The 23180-nt window shown below is 42.5% G+C and overlaps 1 protein-coding gene across 1 annotated transcript in view; it reads left to right on the top strand.

Annotated features, from left to right (window-relative positions):
- Nucleotides 1-1805: 1805 nt before the first annotated feature.
- Nucleotides 1806-23180, top strand: part of CIAO3 (cytosolic iron-sulfur assembly component 3) — a 29644-nt gene continuing 8269 nt past the window's right edge. Inside the window, exons 1-9 of the mRNA XM_033963500.1 lie at nt 1806-2057; nt 5408-5503; nt 5639-5782; nt 6638-6770; nt 9007-9141; nt 12220-12338; nt 13293-13422; nt 15065-15137; nt 16720-16857. Of these exons, the coding sequence (XP_033819391.1) occupies nt 1992-2057; nt 5408-5503; nt 5639-5782; nt 6638-6770; nt 9007-9141; nt 12220-12338; nt 13293-13422; nt 15065-15137; nt 16720-16857 (1034 nt within the window). The 5' untranslated portion in view covers nt 1806-1991. The remainder of the gene's footprint in view (nt 2058-5407; nt 5504-5638; nt 5783-6637; nt 6771-9006; nt 9142-12219; nt 12339-13292; nt 13423-15064; nt 15138-16719; nt 16858-23180) is intronic.

Here is a 23180-nt window from a genome sequence, read left to right as displayed (position 1 = left end):
GGAAAACTGGAATGCTCTTCCGGAGACTGTTATAGGGGAAAACACCCTCCAGGGATTCAAGACAAAGTTAGACAAGTTCCTGCTGAACCGGAACGTATGCCGGTAGGACTGGTCTCAGGACACTGGTCTTTGACCTAGGGGCCACCGTGAGAGCGGACTGCTGGGCACAATGGACCACTGGTCTGACCCAGCAGTGGCAATTCTTATGATCTTATGTAGTCTAAAAAAAATAAAAAGTACTGTAGATGCTTGCTGCCCTTTGTAGAATGAGTGCCTGAACAGAGGCACATAGTTATAAAATTATGCCCATATCACCATGTGGTGTACTTATAGGATTTGCTGATTGACCGGCTTTTCTTGATATAAACCGCCTAGAACTCATTGGTGTGGCGGTATACAAAAATAAAGTTTATTATTATTTATTATTCTATCTCTTTTGTTATTTAAATTTTGTCGTACTGTCATATTTTCTCATTCATTCTACAATGTATAGTATATAATATCTTTCATAGTAAGTAAGGTACATTTGCCACAAAGTCTACCGTGCTACAAATTCTCATGCTATGCCCACTACATAATATTCACCCTCCCATGTCTACTGCACTAGGTTCTACCATGTTACATATACTGTATCACACTTATATATCTACCGTATTATGTTTGTCATGCTATGTTTGTATATATAATACTATGTTTACCATACTATGTCTGCATATATAATACTATGGTTGCCATGCTATGTTTTGTCATAAAATGCGTGTTATGCTATGTCTCATCATACCATGTTTGTCATGTTATCTTTTGCCATGTTTTGCCATCTCTGTCAGACATTTCCTGCCATGCCATGTTTGCCATCACCTTGTATAAATACACTTTAATATGTATGTAAACTTGTAACCCATTCTGAGCTCTCCTGGGAGGACAGGATATAAAACCAAATAAATAAATATACAGTAGTATCGCAGTGTCCCACTGATGGTGCTATTAATTCAATATGTCATCTAGATCCATGCACTCCTGGCTTAATATTTTGTAGCAAAAGCCCAATGGCAGACTAGGAACCAGTATGCCCAGGTTCAAATCCCACAGAAGCTCCTTATGGTCTTGAGTCTGATCTTGGGCAGGATGTGGCAACAATGCCAGTTCAGAACATCCAGATCCCCTGCACACATCTTTAACCTCCGTAGACACCGTGAAAGAGCTCGCTCAGTAGTGGGGCTGCTCACGCACTCAGACTTGTACCTATGCTTAGCCCCCTCTCCACTTCAACCTGCAACTGACAGCTGGGGATCCAGTGCACACTCCTAGGCCCTACCCCCTTCTGCTGCGTAGATCAGGAATCAAGAGAGAGCAGGGCTACATTTGTCATCTTGCAGCTGCAGCTTTTGGGTGGGTAGAGGAGGAAGGTCTGTTGGGGAAGTAGTGATGAGGGGAACCAGAGTCTGTTGTTTTGTTTTTTACAGCATTATCAAGGGGGGTCAGGCGCCTTTCAACAGTTAAATGGGCCATAGGGCCATCTACCCTCATTTTCTGTGGCAAGCAGTAATGGGGCTTGTGTGGTGAACGGAGGCTGCCTGTCTGCTTTACAAGTACCTCCAGGGGCAATGCAAGCAGAGCTTCACTAACTTTTGCCCCAGTTTTCATAATTAGTGTGATTTCTTTTTTACCTTTTTTTTAAATTACCTTATTTCCTTTGTTTTATTATTATTATTTAATACTACCTTGGCAAGTGGATTAACAAGGCCACCACCCCATTTTACCATTTAAGTAACGTCCCTCTCCTTTCCAAGCGGCAGCGCAGGGCATTTAATCGACGGAGGAAGTGACGTTCAGGCCCCGCCCATCCCCAGTACTTCCTCTTCCGTTCCGCAAGTGCGCAGGTGCAAAACGCTGGCCTTCGCGGCGGTGTGGCGTACGAGGCGCTGGCGTTTGACGGCGCTTTGCGGCACTCGGTCCATCTTCCTGCCGCGCCTGACGGCGGCGTGGCAGAAATGGCGTCGCACTTCAGCGGGGCGCTACAACTGACGGACCTCGATGATTTTATCGGACCCTCCCAGGTCGGTGCCCCCGAAAGAGCGAGAGGGGGGGGGGCGCTTGCTTGCCCTCATGGAGCTCTGTTAGGGAACTGCCCCGGGTAAAATCCGGATTCTCCGGATCATACCCCTTCATGTGTTGACCTACAAGCCTTGAAGTGCAACTGTGGACGCGGCACATTGGGGAGGGGGATGACTCAAAGGTGGTGCCTTTAATGCACAACCTGTCAGAATGAGATTGGCTTTGATTATCTATAATATTAATGGAAATGCTCACTTGGCACAGGGTATCTAACTGGCACAACACGTAAATGCAGGCGGAGTGTGGGCAAGGCTAGGGATACCATTTTTTTTATGGAACAAAAAGACCATGTGGCCCCAACCCAGCCCCACTCAACCTCATTTCTTCTTTCCGGAGCTCAGTGCCACCTCTGGAAGGCCTCCGAGGATGTAATGCGATGATGTCGCATGCCTGCATGCCATATCCGTGCATGTTCAGAGACCCCGAGCTCTGGCAGAGCCAGGGCCGTCCAAAATCTGGACAAAGTGCCAGGTTTTCTAAATCCATCCGGCCACCCAGATAGTCTGGATTTACCTGAAAATGTCCTGTTTTTAGAGGACATCTGGTAACCCTAGAGAGGGCTCCCTGTTACACGCATAACTTTAAGAGTATTGTAAATTACCTGGGTCCCGGCAGCATTTAGATGCCCACATGTACATCAGGTTTATGGCTGGTGTAACTGTGGACGATCTATTGCTGAGCACAGTGTATAGATGTGCCTTCTTGTCTGGTTTGTCTGTCTTGACTAGATTGTAAGCTCTTATGAGCAGGGACCACCTCTTCCATGTTTTTGGTGTATAGCTCTGCATATGTCTGGTAGTACTATAGAACTAAATGTATAAGGGAATTCAATCGTGTATATTAAAATGTATATGAAACGTATTGAAAATGATGTTTAGTAGCAGGGAATCATTCATACCACATTAACAGAAACTCTTAACATCACACCATCAATATAACAAAGTATAAAACAACAGAGAAAAATAAACCTCAATTGTGAGAGGCCGGGACTACACAAGTACCCGAGCCAGCTCACATCATCACTGATTTATGAAAAAACTCCGTGTACATTTAAATAAATAGTTTTCATTCATGCTTTTCAATGATTTTTTTCAAAGATTTTTTTAGGGTGAGCAATGTAAGCAGAGTTCAATATATTAGAACATATTCATAGCATGAACAGGATCCCAAACTAACTACAAAATAGGCGAGGGCTACAGCTCAACTTTACGGGTATAAGCAATTGTTGAGGCATGGAGTTTGGAACAAAAGTAAGAGAAAAACATCCACTCATCTGAAGATGCGAAGTGACTCAAAAGATTCTCAATTCCTTATCCCGACAGAAAAGTGTTTCGCCTAGAAGGCTACTTCAGGGGAAAAATCCAATGTCCAAATATCTCCCGCTTTTTCCAACGCCACAATTGTAAAGCTGGAAATTGTAAAGCCTCTCAAAATGGTTCTGGGACTGCGAGACGCGCCCGGCTCGAACAAAAAGACGAACGAACCGGGCGACTTGACGTCATCACAAAAACGTGATGCGTGATAGGCTAAACCTCAGCTATTAACAAACCAAATTAGATTACAAGTCCTATGTCTCATAGGACTTTACAAAGTTCAAGATTAGCGATCTTAAGTTTCATGTGATATTGCAACAGTCAGAAGAAAGGTTGCCATTCATATACAGTGTTAAGACCACGAGGCTCTAAAGTTTGTAAACGATTGATCCATTGTTGCTCTTTCTGCCATAGCACTCTCCTAATGTCTCCTCTCCTTAGAGATACAGTCAACTTCTCAATCACACAACATTTCAGATTCTCGAACCTATGTTCATGTTGGATACAATGGGTCACTATAGGAGCCGTCAACTTCCGGGTGTTTAAACAGCTTTTGTGCTCCGTCAATCTCACTGTTAAAGTGCGTGAGGTTTGGCCTACGTAAAGCAGGTCACATGGACACTGAAGTATATACACAATGTTCGTTGATTGACAAGTAGAGGTATGATGTAAACTGTAATTCTTGCCGTCACTCGGATTATTAAAGCTAGAGGCAGTGACCATTATGTTACAATTAGAGCAATGGCCACATGGGCTATGTCCCAGTACAATATCCATACTTTCTTGATCAAAACGTTCTTTAGATGTATGACATAACCAGTCACTTAAATTCCTATTCCTTGACTGAGAGAAAATGAATCTTATTTTCAAAGCAAGGAAGCGTTTTGAGTAATGGAAGATGTCTTTTATATCTTTTAATGATTTGCTGAGACATTCGAGTTTGTTTTATTATGCATGGGATCAATTCTTCTTCTACTTGAGGTCTTCTATATTCCAATAAAGTTTCTCTCGGGTAGTACTATAGACCAGGACCCTTAATACCCCTTCATTGAATCCCCCCCTGACTCCCCCCTCTCCCCCTTACTTCTCTTCGCTGTTCGCAACTCTGATCAATCTTGTACGGAACCACTTGTAACTCTGTTTAATTAATGTGAACCACCTAGAACTCATCTGGGTATGGCGGTATACAAAAATAAAGTTGTTATTATTATTATTACTACTTCTTATCATTTACTAGACATACACAGCACTGTACATCAGAACATAGAAGAGAGAGTCCCCACTCAAAAGAGCTTACAATCTAGTCAAGACAGACAAACTGGACAAAGAAAGTGCATCAATACACAGTGCTCATGTGGGCAAATTAGAGAGGGAATGATAAGACAGATATTGGTGCTTAGCAGGTGGGTTGGAGTTTGGAATTGAAAACAGCTTCAAAGAATGGGCTTTTAGTCTGAATCTGAATACTTCTAGAGCTTGATGTACCCTGCCAGGCAGTTTGTCCCAGGCATTTGGTGGTGGAGCAAAGTAGAAGGGACAGAGCCTGGAGCTGGCCCTAGAGGCTATGGTGAAACTGGAACGCTCAGGTACTATTATAGAATATGCTCCTACTGTACCTCATTGAGGGTCTCGATTTGGAAGCCCCCAGTTATACAATTGCCCCCATAGAGTTTTGATGAAAATTCTAATACAGCTTTAAGTCTCAGGGTCTGAGTACACATTTAATTTCTTTGCTTTCTTAATTAAAGTTAGTCACATATCTAGAATCTTCACATTCAAGCTTTTCAAAGATGTGGCATATAACATCCAAGACAAATAAAGACATTTAAATGGCATTTAGTTAAAGGATAGACCTTAAAAGCCATCTCGAGCAATGGGACCATTAGGTTGTCACAGAAAATGCTGCAGTGCTCCCCTTGTGACGTGGGGTGATTGTTTTCCATTTTACATCTTTCTCTTTTGGGTTTCTTTCTCGTCAGGATTGTATAAAGCCAATAAAAATTGAGAAGAAACTTGGCAAAGCAGCCGCAAAGATAAAAATTGAAGACGATGGGAATTATTTTCAAGTTAACCAGGTCAGAACATTCTATTATCCCCGATTAAAATAATGTCATTCTAGTACTTGGCTAGGAAGGGATTTCAGGACATAAAGAGAAAAGAGCCCATTAAATTTTACCAATTCGTGTATTTTCTGGTGGTTTTCTGTCCAGGATGGAAGTGCTCAAAAGCTGGAAAAGGCAAAGATCACTTTGAATGACTGTTTAGCATGTAGCGGCTGTGTCACATCAGCAGAAAGCGTTTTAATCACGCAACAGAGCCATGAGGAGCTCTACAAGGTGTTAAAACACAACCAGGTATGCGACTACATTAGCAGGATCCAGCAGGAGTTTAAGAAAACATACTATATCCAAGTGTAACTTGCCTTCAACCTCCTTTGAAGGGGTGTGAACTGAATAAATGAGCATGTCAGTGGATCTTATTTATTTAACATCCCAAGCTGTCCCAGCAGGAAGGCTGAAATATGGTATAATTCAAGCTACCACAATTATTATTTTCTTTTAAGGTACACATCTCCTGTCTAACATCACACACAAAGGGGGCAACTCTATGAGTTGGCATCTCCTTTTAGGTGTCCCAAAGACTTGTGGTGAGAGTGCTGGGATTTCATTATACGAGATACTGTCAGGGCACCCACCATGTACACATCTGCCGTTACATCGGCCACAGACTGGCATAACTGAAGTGTAAATTCAGTAGGGTTGTGTACAACTAGCGCTTCACCCTTGCATTTACACACCATGCCACTTACATGTGCCATTAGTCGGCCAGCTACCACTTACCTGTGAATGTGCTAGTTTTCTGTACACTTTTGTGGCATATGAACACGGACACCCTTATAATGTCTGTTCCATGTGCTTGTTAAAAGTTGTTACCCATGTTTTCATGTAATTACATGCCTTGTTTTGAAGTTTATACATTTGGTAAAAGATCTTACCAGGTACTTGGGACCTGGGTTGGCCACTGTTGGAAACAGGATACTGGGCTTGATGGACTTTTGCTCTGTCCCAGTATGGTAGACTTTATGTTTTATGAGACTGGTTGCTGATATGGGAAGACAGATATATGAAATTAGTGATGCCGATCTGGTGCAAACCTCCATTGTGAAGCAGCTGTTGCTCTGACTGCAAGCTGTATCTCTCTCTTGTTAGGCTGCAGAGTCCGATCAGCAAAAGCTGGTTGTAGTGTCTGTTTCACCCCAGTCCAGGGCATCCTTGGCAGCAAGATTTCACCTGAGCATTGTTGACACAGCAAAGAAACTAACTGCATTCCTCAAAAAAATAGGTGTGTAACTTTCTAATAATCCTTTACATTTAACCATTACCAAGACACCAGGAAATTCTTTTTCACAGAAAGGGTGGTTGATCGCTGGAATAGTCTTCCACTGCATGTGATCGAGGCCAGCAGCGTGCCTGATTTTAAGGCCAAATGGGATCGTCACATGGGATCTATTCACAGGGCGAAGGTAGGGGAGGGACATTAGGGTGGGCAGACTAGATGGACCGTGACCCTTATCTGCCGTCTATTTCTATGTTTCTAATGGTTAGGGCTACAGACTGAGAACCAGGGAGCTGGGGTTTAAATCCTGCTGGTACTCCTTGTGACCTTGAGCAAGTCACTTAAACCTCCATCACCTCAGTTCCCAACTCAGGAACAAGCAAATATCTACTGTAGTTGAACTTTGAGGTACATCTGAAAAGGCAAGAGCTATATCCAAATCTCGTTCCCTTTCCCCCAGCTCAGTGACCCATTTCTTCTTGGTACTGGGATCCCCATCTTAAACTATAAGGCAGAAATACTTACATGAGTTTACTGTTACTTAGTAATATAGTAAATGAAAACAAAAAAAAGACCCATGTGATCCATCCAGTCCTCCCAACAAGGCGGCCAGAGCTCTACCTACTACTCCAAGCAGGTTATGCTCTGTCTGGCATCTTAAACAGGGCAGTTGGCAATTCACCACTATTCCAAGCACATATAGGCAGTTTATATGTGATACAGTCTTAGAATATCGTAACAGAATACTATGCCAATAGTCCGAAGAGTGGTTTTATTACAGCTGCAGTATATTTATTTATTTTTAGAATTTATATACCACTTATAGTTTAAAGTGGTTTACATTCAGGTACTCAAGTATTTTTCCCTATCTGTCCTGCTGGGCTCACACTCTATCTAATGGGGGATTAAGTGACTTGCCCAGGGTTACAAGGAGTAGCATGGGGTTTGAACCCACAACCTCACGGTGCTGAGACCGTAGCTTTAAGCACTGCACCACACTCTCCTCTGGTACAATATCAGAGGTGAGCCAAGTATAGAACAATGAAGCCATTGTGACATCACTGATGAGGTTGACTCTTATTGGTGGAATGAGGCGTTATGACATCACAATCTGTTTTGGAATGTTGCTACTAGCTAAGTTTCTGCCAGGCATTATAATATCAGGGAAAGGGATTGGGACTTGTAGACTGCCTTTTTGGAGGTCTCGACTTATATTCGAGTATATATGGTAAGTTTTGTTTTTGATTCCATCCCCTTTCTATTTAGGGATTCAATTTCCTGATGTTTCTCCTGCAACCTTTGTTCATGTCCTCTAATTCTACCATTTCCCCTTTTCCTAAAAAGATTTGATTGTATATTATTATTTTAAAACCATTTTATTTGTACATACCTATATGTCATTCCGGTCATTGTATCTAAAGGCTTTGAGGATAATTTTCAGCTAGTGGCGGTCAGTGTTTTGTTAAACAGTGGCTAAATTGTGTCTGGCTATTAAGTGCTGGTTCCTGTCTGGGTAACTGGCACTGAACATCCAGCAAGGCAGCTGCCGGGAGTTACCCAGATACCACTGATGTTTGGTGGTACTATCTAGATAGCTTCCTGGCCAATGTAAGACAGCCTTTTAATTCAGTGATTCCCAACCCTGTCCTGGAGGAACACCAGGCCAATCGGGTTTTCAGGCTAGCCCTAATGAATATGCATGAGAGAGATTTGCATATGATGGAAGTGATAGGCATGCAAATTTGCTTCATGCATATTCATTAGGGCTAGCCTGAAAACCCAATTGGCCTGGTGTTCCTCCAGGACAGGGTTGGGAACCACTGTTTTAACTGACTATCGGGGCTGCCTTGCTCTGCCCAGATTTTGCCTCAGAACGTCCTCAGCACTGATGGTGGTGTAGCTAAATTTTCAGCAACACTGTATGGTTTTGTACCACTGAATATCCAGATAAGACCTAGTCAGCGTTATTTAACTGGGAAGGAGTCTTGCCTACCCAGTTAAGTAGCACTGGATATTGGGCAATTTTTTAAAATCCATAACAGGTGCAAATCCTGAATTATCACTCTTTTACCTAATCCCAGATTAATTGCTGGGAATATGCAACAACTAGATTGCACAGCTCTGGGTGATGAGAGCTCTTGGTTGTACAGGAACATACATTGAAAAGCATGAATCGGGGGGCGGGGGGAGGGTTCCCTAGGTTTGTTTACCCTAAGACATGTTGGTGGTGGTTGTTTTCTAGGTGTGCACTACGTGTTTGATACAACCTTTGCAAGAAATTTCAGCCTGCTGGAGAGTCAGCGAGAATTTGTGCAACGTTTTCAGAGACAGAATGAAGAGAGGGCGGCTTTGCCAATGCTGGCATCTGCCTGTCCAGGTACACTGCTGGCGAGGAGCTAGGCCTGTACTTTCTTCCTCAGTAAAGCAGCAGGGAAATTGAGAAAATAAGGGCTGTTTTTGCTGTTTGGTGGATTTGTTTGCACACATTGTATTATGCTCCCTATTTAGTCAGTGATAAGAGCAAATGTGCTTTTCATTACATCTATGCCAGACCAGTCCAGAATGAATGGATTGTGTCCATCTAGCAGTGGATGGAGACAGAGAAAAATCTGGAACAATTACTTATGCTTACTAATACTTATGGTGAATTTAGGAAATAACTAAAAACGTGTCTGTTCCTGAAGTACTTAAGTAGCTGATCTGTACAATCTTTCCCACAATAACTGATTTCTCGAGCTATTAGTTACTAGTTTTCAACTTTGTCAGTTCTACTCAATTTGAAGCATTTTTAATCATTGTAAACCGCATAGAACTTCACGGTCCTGCGGTATAGAAACTGTTATTATTATTATGTTATTATTATTTATACTTGCAGGTGGTGATAGAGAACGCCAGAACTCTGCCATATAGACCCCAATGCAGCAGCGTCATTTCCAGTATTCTGTCTAACAGTTGGATGGTCACAACCTGTGCAGCTCGGACTGGTCTGTTCCTCAGATTTAGTAGAGACCTTGGGGATTATTAGAGGCCAGTTCGGCCCATGGTACAAACCTGGTGGCACCAGGTCTCTCCCCAGGGCAGTTGTTGCTGGTAGTACATCCGATTCAGCCTATTGAATCAATTCTTTTGATTTGATTTTCCCGCCAAATTGGACATTTGTTTCAAATGTCCTGGCAGGTTTATTTTATAGTCTTTCCACCCACCCACACCACTCCCCCTTTGCTCTCTCCACCCCCACGTCGGCGCTGTGGTGTCGAGAACAAAATAAATAAAAAAGACATTTCCTCTCTGTTAGGTCCCAGCTCATGCTCGCTGTCTTAACACCAGCTCTGGCCTGTTTTCGAGGGCATCTTAGGGTTCCTTATTAGCCGTGCATCCGGATGACATGCGATTCTTTAAGGGAGTACATCATCTCAAGCCTCCTAGAAGGCCAATTTCTCCTCTGTGGAGTAATGCAAAGGATGCCCTTTGAGCAACTGGTTTGATTTTCCCTGAAGGATCTTATGTAGAAGACAGTATTTCTGGTGGCTATTACTTCATCCAGGAGGGTGTCAGACTTGCAGGCTCTGTCCTGTCAGGATCCGTTTCTCCACATTATGGAAACGGATGTCTCTCTCTGTACTGTGCCTTCCTTTGTTTCTAAAGTGGTTTTGGCCTTTCATCTTAATTAGCCGATTGCCTTGCCATCGTTTCGCAAAGAGGATTACCCAGAGGATTTCTGGGCTTTGCGTTGTCTGGATGTGAGTCGTGTTCTGATCAGATACCAATGAGTTTAGGCGCTCTGATCATTTGTTTGTTTTGTTTGCTGAACACAGGCTACGATTGTGAAATGGCTCAAGGAGGCTATTTCGTCTGCTTATGTGTTTGTCAGGCAATTGCCGCCTTTGTTGGTAAGGGTGCAGTCTACGCCCTGGACGGAATCACAGTTGGTTCCGATTGTGGAGATTTGTTGGTCTGCCCCTTGATCATTGATTCATACCTTTGCAAGGCATTACTGGTTGGATAGTCAAGGTTTTAAGGTTTATTTAAAATTTGATTAATCGCCTTTCATAGTTCTAGGCGATATACAATAATATATATATATTTTAAAAAAAGGGATTTACAGATTTAAAATAAGGAACAAAAGGAGTAGGGATAAACTACAATATAGTCAGAAAAGAGATCAATGAAGGGAAGAACAAAAGTGAGGGGAAAATATTATTCAAAGATGCCTTTACAGAGTCCATGAAAAAGAACAGTATCAATGTTCAAAAGCGTTTTAAAGCTCCTTTGAATTGATCTATATTAGATTCTTCCCTGAGATGGGAGAGCAGAGAGTTCTAGATAAGGGGAGCAGTAATAGCAAATGAAGTTGCACGGTGAGTATGGAAAGTCTTAAGGGAGGAGACAGAGAGAAAAATTTTGGGAAGAAGATCTAAGATATCTAGAAGGGGCGCGCGGAATAAGTAATTTATCAATGAAGACTGTCTGTCTAGACTTGAGTGTTTTCAAAGTGAGTAGATTAATTTTGAAAGCATTTCGGTGAGGGATGGGAAGCCAATGGGCGTTTTTAAGCAGAAGGGTGACGTGAACATATTTCTTGGAATTGGTGATAATTTTGATTGAAGTATTTTGAATGAGTTGAAGCCGTCTGATTTCCTTTTGAAGTATTCCCTTATAAAGAGAATTGCAATAATCAATTTGGGAGATTACTAGCGAGTGTATTAAGATGTTTAAGGGAACTGGAAAAGGGACCTAATAATTCGATGTTGCAGCTTGTGAGGCCTTGGTGTTAGTGGTTGGTGTTGCCAGGTCCCTTCTGACATGAGGACTGCTACAAGTATCTGGACTAATCTGTGGAATGCAACGGAAGGAGAAATTAGTTTTTTGATAATTTTTTTTTTCCATTGGCCCTGGCAGATCAATCTAGAGGTCTGCCCTGACATGGGGTCTGGTTACTCAGAAGAAAAAAAAAGAGAAGAGCGTGCACGTTTGTTTCCATTCCCTTTTCAGTATAGACTGGTACAACATAGTTTGGTTTGGGGGGATTTTTGTTCTTTTACAGAGGCAAAGAAAATTCAAGGGATTTCCTTGGTTTATTGCTCTGATATGTGGAATACTGGAAATGAGGCTGCTGCACAGAGGTCTGTATTTCAGAGCGCTGTCTATCGCCACCTGCTGGTAGATGGACACAATCCACAAGTATCTGGATTGATCTGTCAGGACTAACGGAAAGAAAATTATGAGGTACGAACTAATTTATCCTTGCACTTCACATGTAGTATAAAGAAATAAAAAAACAAAGGAAATAAGGTGATACCTTTTGTTATTATTGGACTAACTCAATGCATTTTATGATGAGCTTTTGAAGGTAACACTTCTTCAGATCAGAAATCATGTGTAGACATTCAAGGTGGCAGCAATTCCTGGCTGGGAATGATTTGTGCTTTGCCTGATGCTTTGTTTCTGATACCAGGTTGGATCTGCTATGCCGAGAAAACACATGGACAATCCATTCTTCCTTACATCAGTACCACACGGTCTCCTCAGCAGGTCATGGGTGCCCTGATCAAGGATTACTTTGCAAAACAACAGGTAAAACATGTCAGGTTTGCAATGGGTCCTTATTAGCTCTTGTTAGACCTCTTAGAATCTTTGGACTTTATTTAACTGGTACATGCACCCACCCGTACCCAGTGCAATACCCTGGATTTGATATTTGTTCTAAAGAATTTGACCCAGAAATGGCTTTTGATCGCTGGGAATCTGATATTGTGGTCTGACCACTGCATTCTACAGTTTAAGTGCTCTTGTGGGAAATTTATAATCCAGGCACCTATGAGTATGCATAAAAATGTTTAGAATGACATGGGCGGGACTCAATTTGCAAGCATAATTAACAGAAGGCTGTAAGTTACACAGGTATGGGTGGTACAAGTGTGGGGGCCTAAATGTTTGATGTCTGTAATGGAATTTGAGTGCCTAGGCTCCTATCCCGCACCCTTAAGAGGGCCAGCGGAACTGAGAGAAGAGCTGTTTTACTTTACTCTCAGCTGATGTTAGTGCCAGGATCGGGATGAAATTATTGAGAAGCTGGCTGTTGGCCTAACCACAAAGTATTTTAGAATCTGGTGCCACAGCTTGAGAGACATAAAAGCATGACTTGAAGATGTGTTGTAGGATTTTGCACAACTGCTATCAACTGAATGTTCAAATGAGAATTTACTAAAAAGAAACTTTAAAAAGACAAGATCGTGCCCAACTGCCTCTACGGGCTATTTAGTCAAATAACAGAGCAGGAGTGAGCTGTTATTCTCTGGTCTTGTAAGGCCAAATGACTCGATAGGTTCTGGATTTTACTTCCAAATTGTCCCAAGATTGGATTCAGTCCATTAAGGATGTTGAAGACACTGTCGCTGATGGCTCGGGTGTTCCTGAGAGCAGAAACCTCTTTATTTCCCATGAGATTCCATTTAATAAATGTTAAATGGATGTCCTGTCACTCCACTCAAGCTTCTCTGGGTTGTTTTTTTTTTTTTTTTTTTTTAGCGTGTACTGCCAGAGTGCATCTATCACGTGAGCGTAATGCCCTGCTATGACAAGAAACTGGAGGCATCCAGGCCAGACTTCTTTATCAAAGAGTCCGAGACCAGGGAGGTGGACTGTGTGATTACTACAGGTAAGGGAGCAGGAGGAGTCTGATCAAAATGCCTTCATCCTAAATCAAATGCTATCCCTGGAGACTGGATGTGTTTTTTAATGTGACTACAGGATTATTATTGCACCTGGATCTGTGAAAAAGGAAGTGAAAACTTCACCGAATGCTCGTGTAATAATTTCCTGACTATTGAACTTCAGAGGAAGTTTCTGTTCTAACTAGAGAATGACACAGGCACAGGTTCCCGCAGTAAAAACACAAGTATGGGAAAAACTGCAGTTAGTTCACTGTGGGTTGGCATCCCCTAAGCCATCCTCCCCAGGTCCCTCTTGCCCAGTGCCTATTTTACCTTTAGGAGCCTCAGACATGCCACAGAGAAGAATCTTCAGAGGCCTGCCGAGTCCCTCCGTGATGTAACTTTGGTTTTGTGAAGAGGAAGTGAAATACTGAACACAGCGAAGAGAGGGCAAGAGATACATTGGTGTAAGGGAGTAAGAAAGAGAAGCTGGACACATGAGATACGAAAAAGGAGAGATGATAGGCATGGATGGGAGCATAGGGACAGGGACACAAAGGGGACGCTGCTTGGGGGTGGTAAATAGACACAGAGGGGCAATGCTAGACTTAGGAGGGTATATGGACACAGAGGAAAGATGGCTAGACATAGGGGAGAATACGAACACAGAAGGGCGATGCTGGACTTGGGGGGGGGGGGTGGCATAGGAACACAGAGCAGTGACGCTGGACACGGGGAGGGGACAGAGCCACAGAATGGTGATGATGGCAGGGAGTATAGGAGACACTGAGAAGGGTGATGCTGAACCCGGGAAAAAATACATATACAGAGATGGGAGACATGTCAAATGGGCAGGAGACCCTGGTGAGTGAGTTAAGAGAAGACAGAAGGAAGCAGAAACCAAAACCTGGGATCAACGTGATTTGAAAAATAAAATGGCCAGACAACAGGTAGAAAAAACTTTTATTTTCTCTTTTGTGATTAGACTGTATCAGATTTCAAATGCAGATTCTGTCAGAGCTGGTGTTAGATATAGCTGGGGACCACAAAGCCCACTTCAAGCAGGCCTAGGACTCTTCTGGCCAGGGGACAGTTGCATTTTGCTAACACCAGGCCTGGCATGTGTGATCTTTATACTTTGTGCAGTATAGAAGGAAATGGATCGATCTTTGGTGTCATATTTCATGGAAGGTGCAGCATTTTGTAGTAATTTGGCTTGATAGTGGAGGGGGGAAGGGGTTTTGTTGATCCTTGTTCTATATTTGTGATTTATAAAATGAACAGCTGTACAGAATATTGTTTCTTTTCAATAAAATGAATTTATTATAAAATCATTCGAGGCTTGTGCAGGGGACAAACTTTGTCCCCGTGTCATTCTCTAGTTCCAGCCCATGCCTGCAAGAGGATGTGACTTGTTTAGCTTGAAGCATGCAGAAGTTGTACGACTGCTTTGTCTTTTCCCCCTTTCCTTTGTCTGCATCAGGATAACATACCTTGTTTAATGTCACAGCTGTAAATGTAGTATTTTAATACAGTCTAAATTAGAATTTAACAATAGTTGTTTTATTTTTCTAATAAGTAGACATGAGGATGATATTTTTTAATGAAAAGAATTGTCTAACGTTTGTGATATGATTTTCCCTGCAGGAGAAGTGCTGCGGATGCTAGAGGAAGAGGGTGTGTCTTTGTCAGATGTGGCACCAGCCTCTTTGGATTCCATGTAAGAAGCCCTGTTCTAGTCTTTAGAGCTATTGACAATTTTTTTGTTTTTTTTATTGGTCTTTATCACGATGCCTGGTGCCCTGTAGCCTAGGGTTTTGTAGAACCTCTCTACAGGAAGAAAGCAGGGCTGGATCTAATTCCTATCCAGACGAGTTTGGACACTGATTGTTTGGAAATAGAGCCTCCACGAGTGCATCATTATTCTACAACAGGGTTTCCCAACCCAATCCTCAGACACATCCCTAGATACCTGTCATACATATAGGGCTAAAGTGTGCTAATGTCCTTAATGTGTATTATTAGAAAATAGGCCCCTTTGCTGAGACAGTCCCTCCCTCCCCCTTCTGTTTACATCATTGTGAAACGTGTAGATTATGAAACTGTGTGTGGGTTTGTACAGAGGTCTAGGCTTAGGTGTTTTCAGGCAGAGTTGCCATGTAAGAAATGTTCAAGTTCAAGTTTTATTAACATTTGATGAATCGCTTATTAGAAACACTAAGCGATGAACAGAATCAAAAATAAAGTATAATACGTAAAGACAAACAAATTAACAAAATTCTTTCATATAATACAAACATGAGTAAGGGGGGAAAGAGGAAAAGTTACAATTTTTGTCTTAGAAGAAAAGAACGAGAAGAAAAAAAACAAAAGGGAGTGGGGTTAAATAAAACTTTGATGTATTTAGAAATTTATATTTAAAATAGTAGGCACGAGACGATGGGCCCTCAATGGTGGAATTCTTTGCCACAATACATTAGAAATGAAAAAGATCTTACAGCTTTCAAAAAATCTTTAAAAAAATAAGATTTTAAGGATTTTTTGAAAGCTGTAAGATCTTTTTCATTTCTAATGTATTGTGGCAAAGAATTCCACCATTGAGGGCCCATCGTCTCGTGCAAATATAAGCAGTATTACTTTAAAAGAGATGTAAAAGCTTTGTGTGAACTGAAGTGCCCCGGGGATCATTCTGAGAGTCTGTTTGTTTTATAAAGGCACACAGAGGCCTGTCCTGAAAATCATGAACACACCCCATTATGACAGAAGGAAAGATGAAAATGCTGTGATAGTCTCATTGCAACCAAATCAGTGTGAAAGAAGCGTTCCAACAGTACGGAAACAGCAGAGCAGATCTTTCCTCCTTTGCCAACAGCTGATTATTTTCTGTGTGGAATTGCACAAGGTTATGTTACATTTCGTCTCTTATATTCTGCCTATACCTTGAAGTTGAAGGCAGATTACAAACAGAGAAGTAGAACATACACTTTGCTATTCTCAAAAGAGCTATAAATAAATAGATAGAGTCACCCAGAACATCTAAAACCTAAGAAATAATAAACTACAATGTTTTGAGATTCACTAAACAAAATAAATGTTTATATAGTTCTTCCAAAAACAAAGCAAACCTGCTTTAAGAACTGATAGAGATTGAAGAGTTTGCTCTGATAAATCTCGGGCGTCAGATGAACAGGGCAATGTCATTTTAGCTCTTTAATTTGGCAGCAGCAAAAGCAGGGATTGCAAACCTGAGACTTTCTCTCCAACAAGTACTACCAGCTCCCTTGTGCTTTGTGTCTTTGCAGCTTTAATGTTGCTTTGGAGCAGGAGCTGCAGAGCCATTCAGGAGGAGGGTCTGGGGGATACCTGGAGCACATCTTCAGACATGCCGCTAAGGAGCTTTTTGGAATTCCAGTGGAGGAGATAAAATACAAGCCTTTGAAGTAAGGAATATTTATGGCTCATCGTCAGGACACATTTATTTCTGTTGCCTAACAAAAGAAATGGTTTTTTACTTTAGCTGCATCTGTTCCCCTGGAAATGCTCACATCAGGCTTTGGGGTAGAAATATTTGCACCATCCAATTTTTCCGTTATTACTTCATTAAACAATTAGCATATTCTGAGATAGCAAAGTTTTGGGTCTGTAATGGGGGCTTTCTGAAGACGGAGCCCCTGACATCATTTTGACAGCGTGCCAAAGCAGAGGTATTTCTAAAACTTATGGCAACTTTTTAAAAACCTTCCTTAGCTCATGCTGCATCAGCAAAAGTTACCCTCATTCCTTTCCAGCTTATCACCAAGTGCTGTAGTGGAAAAGTGTGGCTTCATTCCCTTACTGTGAAAGGTTGTGTGGATGAGTTTAATTTTTTTTTTAAATTTGATAAATCACCTTCACTGTCACACAGAGATCAAAGGCATCTTCAAAAAAAGAAAATGATAGGAAAAATAAAGTATAAAGGAACTACGGTATTAGAGAGGAAATAACCAACCTCCATATGAGCAGGAACTCGTGGACTTGTAGGCTTTACTTTGAGGATTCAGTGGGCACGCAGCAAGGCAGAGTGGTTTGATAGTGTGAATGTTGGCATCTGGTAGGAACGCCTTGTTCTCAGGGCTTCTCTGAAGTTTCTAAGGAAGCCTGGTGTCTGCAATATGATCTAATATAATAAAATGCTAGGCCGCGCATGCGCACTCAAAAGTCGTGTTCCCTGATCCGTCGCGGAAACACGAGTGCGCATGCGCGCGTTTTACATCACCACCTGCTCTCCACCTCGAGCTGGAGAACCGCATTGTCTGCTGCCCACCCCTTCCCGACGTCTTCCTATTTACCAGTGCACCTCCAGTCGCATACTGAGGACCTTGCAGTCAGTCTTCCGACCGCAGCAAGCCGCTGGGAGACGGACAGAACGCGGGAAGGGGAAAGGGCAGCAAAAGACTACGCCGCTAAGTTTTTAAAGTCGTGAAAAGGCTCATCACTCCCCCCTTCTTCCAGCGACCGGCAAACAACATGGAGGACTGCTTCCGGGAGGAATCGGCTTCCTGCCTTATATGTCAGGCCTGACCCGCGACTCCATTGGAAGAAGAAAGGAGTAAAAGGTGATGGGCGGAGAGAGAGATGAGGTGTTGGAGGAAAGATGGGAGAGGATATGCTGGATGGAGGGAGCAAGACAGATACTGGTTAGAAGACTGAAAATAAAGGGGGAAGAGAGAGAAAGAGAAGATGCTGGAAGGGAGGAGTTAGCAAAAAAGAAAAAAAAAAAAAAAAAAACTCCCCAAAAAACAAACAACTGGAGAAATAGAAGCAGATAGAGATGCAGAAAAATAAATGGAGGAAAACTGAAAGATAAGGTTAAAGTCAGAGATGGATGTAGGAGAGGAAGTGAAGACAGGAATGAGAGAAGAGCCAGATAGACTGCAAACCCTGGTAAGAAAATTGAGAGAAGAGAGCAGAAACTGGGATAAACATGAATAAAATGGCCAGACAATAAAAGTAGAAAAAAAAGAATTTTATTTTTAATTTCATGAACAGGGGGGAGGTAAAATAAAGGGAGAAGGGCTGCTGCTGGATAAGGTGAGAAGTGATGGGGTGGTGGAGGACACAGGGGAGGTAAAAGGAAGGGAGAATGAACAGGGGGAGCAGGCAAGGGGTGGTGGTGGACAGCCAAGGAAAAAAAAGAAAGAAAGAAAGATACAAATACAGAAAGCGGCTAAGGAGAGAGAAAAATAAATAAAGACAGACACACACACACATATATTCTAGCACCCGTTAATTTAACGGGCTATAAGACTAATATGTAAATATTGTTTGTATTTCTTTATACCCAGCCTTTCCCAAGGCGGGTCACAGTAAAGTACATACATACAACAAATCAAACATCAATATGACATAATAGTGATAACGTATAAAATTACAAAGAGGCTACCAGCGCCTTGCATCAAAAAAGCTATAAATCAGGTCCCATAGTTCAACTTACAGAAGAGATGTTTCTTTAACATTTTCTTCAAACTAGATTGCTGTCGTAAATATCCCGGAAGTTTATTCCACTGGCTTTAGGCACGGAATATGTAGGTCATCGTGAGTCACCGAGCGCAACATACGCTGTGCTATCCATCAAATGTTTTGGAGCCTTATTGTGTATACAAAGATGCCTCATGACCAGTAATTTATAATGGATTCGATGTTCTAATTTTAACCAATACATAGATATATAGCATTCTGTATTACAGTGACTTTTTTATATATATTTTATTTTAGATCTAGGACTTACAGCAAAAGGTAACAGTGATCATGATTTGAGTTAATAACTGGAGTGAAAACACTAAGGAAATTTACTGTCTATATACATGGTGACATCAGGAAATACTTCACCAAAAGAGTGGTTGATCGATGGAATGGTCTTCCACATCAGGAAGTTGAGGCCAGTAACGCACTCGACTTCAAGGGACGATGGGATAAACATGTAGGTTCGCTCAGAGGAAATGCTTAAAAAGAGGGTTCTTGTTGAAGAAGGGTTCTTAGAGTGGGTTCGCTCCGGGAAATTCTTAGAGGAAGGGTTCTTCAAATGGGCAGACTTGTTGGGCCGACGGCCCTTTTCTGCCGTCATACTCTATGTTTCTATGCTTCGTGTCATATGCAGGATGGATAGTCTGGGGACCTGAGCATTTGTGGCACTCATAAACTCCTTGATTAAATTTAGATCAGAAAACTCCATGCTGCAGGGCCGTAGGGGAAGGCCGACTTCCATATCCCAGCTACCGCTCTTACCTTCCCTTACAGTCTGTTAGCTGTCTTTGACCAATGGACTGAGGAGGAAAAGGGAACTACTGAGTCCTAGGATGGACACACTTCCTGACCTTTTGTATACTTAGGCTAGTTCAGGTAATCGGGTGGAGTAGTAAGTTGCTTGTATTCTGCTTTTTGAGATAACCTTCTGGTGCTAACTTCAACCCTGGAAAGGCTGAGCAGGTGGGCCTGCTCTGCTTTCCTGCTTTAGATTCATTTGATAGTTCTAAGTCTAATAGATGTTGGCACTGTCATCTAGAAGCGGGGACATTAGATCATCTTTTATTTCATTGTCCATTCATATTGCTATTTTGGAAATCAATTTGGCCTCAAATAAATAGGATGTTGGAAAATCCGGTAGCCTTGACATATGATACGATTTTGTTTGGTACTGCAATGAGAGCTCGGAGTCAAATCTCGTCAAATAATAACAAACTTTTATTTATATTGACTGGAGTAGCAGTTCAACAAATAACATACAATTGGAAGAATTATGACAGATTAAATTACAACTTTTGGTGGAATTCAGTTTGCCATATATATAAGATGGAGCGTACATTTGCAACACAAAAAGGATATATCGATAAATTTAAGAAGATTTGGGGACCATTAACAGATTTTTGTAATGATTGATATAATTTTTCCCATAATAAGATACTTGATAAAGTAGGGGGGGGGTAGGTTTATTCTCTTTATCATAAATTATAAATAATCATAATAGTTGTTATATTGTGTGCAACTAACAAAATAAAGGGAGGGAAAGGGATTCATAATTGAATAATAGTTGATAAAATTATTAAATTTTTATATGATGTCTAAAATTATAGTAAGAATTATATAAGATATGTTGTATGTACAATATGTTATGGAGATATCAAGTGTATACTTAAGGTAATTGTATGAATCTTTATGACACACTTGTTATATGAAGAAAAAATCAATAAAAAATGTTAAAACAACAACAAAAAAAGATTCATTTCCCGCAGGTGTGTTAACATGGCCTGCTGGGAAAATGGCTGAGGGGCCTATGAGGTTTTCCAAAACTTCTCATGCCATTTTTTAAAAGAAAGGTCTCATACTTTTGCGGAGTAGATAAGTAAACAGGAACAGAAAGGGGTTGTTGCTGGTGCTTCCTTGGGATGGGTTTTCTTTCTTTTGGATTAACTGCCTTTTCATGAAGAGATTCACCCAAAGTGGTTTGCAATACATTGACTAGTAGTCAGGCACTCTTAAGTATTTTAAAGATTACCATAAGGGAGTCACGTGATGCCATGAGCCGGTGAGGACGCTTCCTTGCTAGCTCCGGGGCTGCCCTGCACACCGCTCAATAATTGATCGCTTTGCTGCCGAATTTGTGGCGATTTCTCCGTATACAAGATCGTTCGGGGTGCATGGACAGATATCTAACCAGATCGAAGGAGTTCATGCACCCGAAATCTGCCCGCAAGGATCGAGATCGAGCGAGGCCGGGGGAGAGGAAAATGGCGGCAAGTCCCGCGGCGGCGGTCTCGAATTTGACCGAGACCGCCCTGAGTGATATCAGGGAGGCGCTGGCCCAGGTACTAGGTCCTAAGCTGGAAATTATTACAGAACGCATGACGAATATTGAAACCTTGCTGGCGGCGGCGGCGACACGTACGACCGAGGTAGAACAACGAGTTTCTGACCTAGAGGATACATCCACGTCTCGGGGAGCGGAGTTGAGTGAGCTGCGGGCGCAGGTTCGGGCGCAGGCAGAGAAACTGGACGATTTGGAGAATCGCTCCAGACGCTCGAACCTGCGCTTGCTGGGCATGCCTGAGACGGTCTCCGACCACGATTTATTGGGGGTCCTGGAGACCTGGCTGCAGGATGAATTGCCACTCCCGCCCTCTTTGGGGCCTCTGCACATTGAACGTGCTCATCGCCTGGGCCGCCGCCATGATCGGGAGACACGTCCACGTGTGGTCATCCTGAAGCTCCTCAATTTCAGGCATAAAGTGGAACTGCTACAACTATACCGTAAGAAAAGGGATGCCCTGAAATATGATGGAAACCTAATTCGTATTAGCCAGGACTTCTCTCAGGCATTGCAAGAACGGAGGCGGCCTTTCTATCCACTTTGTACACAGCTCTCTGACCTTCACCTGAGATTTCAATTCAACTATCCGGCTCTGCTGCGAATTTACAGTAATGGAGTTTGGCAGTCCTTTCAATCACCCGAAGCAGCCAATGATTTCATTAAAAAGCTTGAAAAATCCACTCCGGGACAGGCTTGACTCTGGTAGCTGAGCTCATTTTATTGGGCTGTTTTTGCACCTTACCTGTTATGTTTTCTAGTTTCACTATTTGAAGACACACTGGGGTCTGGAAACCATGCCAATCATCTGAGGTGGCTGTTGGACTTTTGCCTTGCTTAACAGACCTGATTCTGGACCAGTTTGACATTGGGGCTTGTGTCCTCTCTGGTTTTGACTTGTGTGATTTGATGGTTGCTGTTCTCGTGTTTGCTTATAGGGAGACCTTGTGCTGAATATCTCCTGAGTTTATTTTTGCAGGCCGGGGTGGCCCTGGGAGAGACATCTATCGTGCCTCTTTTTTCTCCCACATGTGGGGAATTGTGAGAAGTGTTGGGGGGTTTTGGGGGGTGGGATATTCCTGGGTGGCAACAGCGGTACTTATAGGGCAGACTGTGTCTTTCTTGCAGTGTTTTCTATGGTTGCTATATTTTTTGGGACATTGTGCATGGTATGAATGGAGTGTGTGTGTGCAGTCTTGGGGTGAGGCTGGGCACCCCTGGACTCTCCTGATGGGAAGGTTTTTGTATTCTGACTTGACTAGTGGGGAGACTCATGAGCGATAGGAATTTTCGTATACTTTCCTGGAATGTATCAGGAATTACCTCGCCTGCCAAGCGAACAAAGATTTTGTCACAGTTGAAACATCACTTAGTTGACATAGCTTGCCTCCAGGAAACTAGACTTACTGACACAGAACACCAAAAACTGAAGAGAGGTTGGGTTGGGGACCTCTATTATGCATCCTCCTCGGGGAAGAGGGCGGGGGTGGCTATATTGATCAGAAAGGGTTTGCCATGTTCTGTCCAGGTCCTGAGGCGTGACACTGATGGTCGATACTTATTGGTGAGGGTGACTGGTCCGGGCGGGTCGTTCCGGTTACTAGTGGGATATGGCCCTAATGGATACCAACACTCTTTTTTCCAAAATCTGGTTAATATATGTTTACAGCATTCTGGTGACCCGCTGATATTGGTGGGTGACTTGAATCAGGTTCTGGATCCTGGTGTGGATCGCTCTGGAGGGTTGGGGCCTACGACGGCGAGACAGACAAAGGGCGTTCCTTATCTGTGTCGGACTTTGGGGCTGGTGGATCCCTGGCGGTTACTCCACCCCACTGACAGAGATTATACGCACCAATCCAGGGCTCATGGTACATTTTCCAGAATTGACTACACTTTGATTTCTGAACACAAATTTGCTTG

This window comes from Geotrypetes seraphini, chromosome 11 (genome assembly GCF_902459505.1).
Source record: "Geotrypetes seraphini chromosome 11, aGeoSer1.1, whole genome shotgun sequence".
Classification (NCBI taxonomy): Eukaryota; Metazoa; Chordata; class Amphibia; order Gymnophiona; family Dermophiidae; genus Geotrypetes; species Geotrypetes seraphini.
Note: the sequence above shows the minus strand (reverse complement) of the source record. Positions and strands in the feature narration are given on the sequence as shown.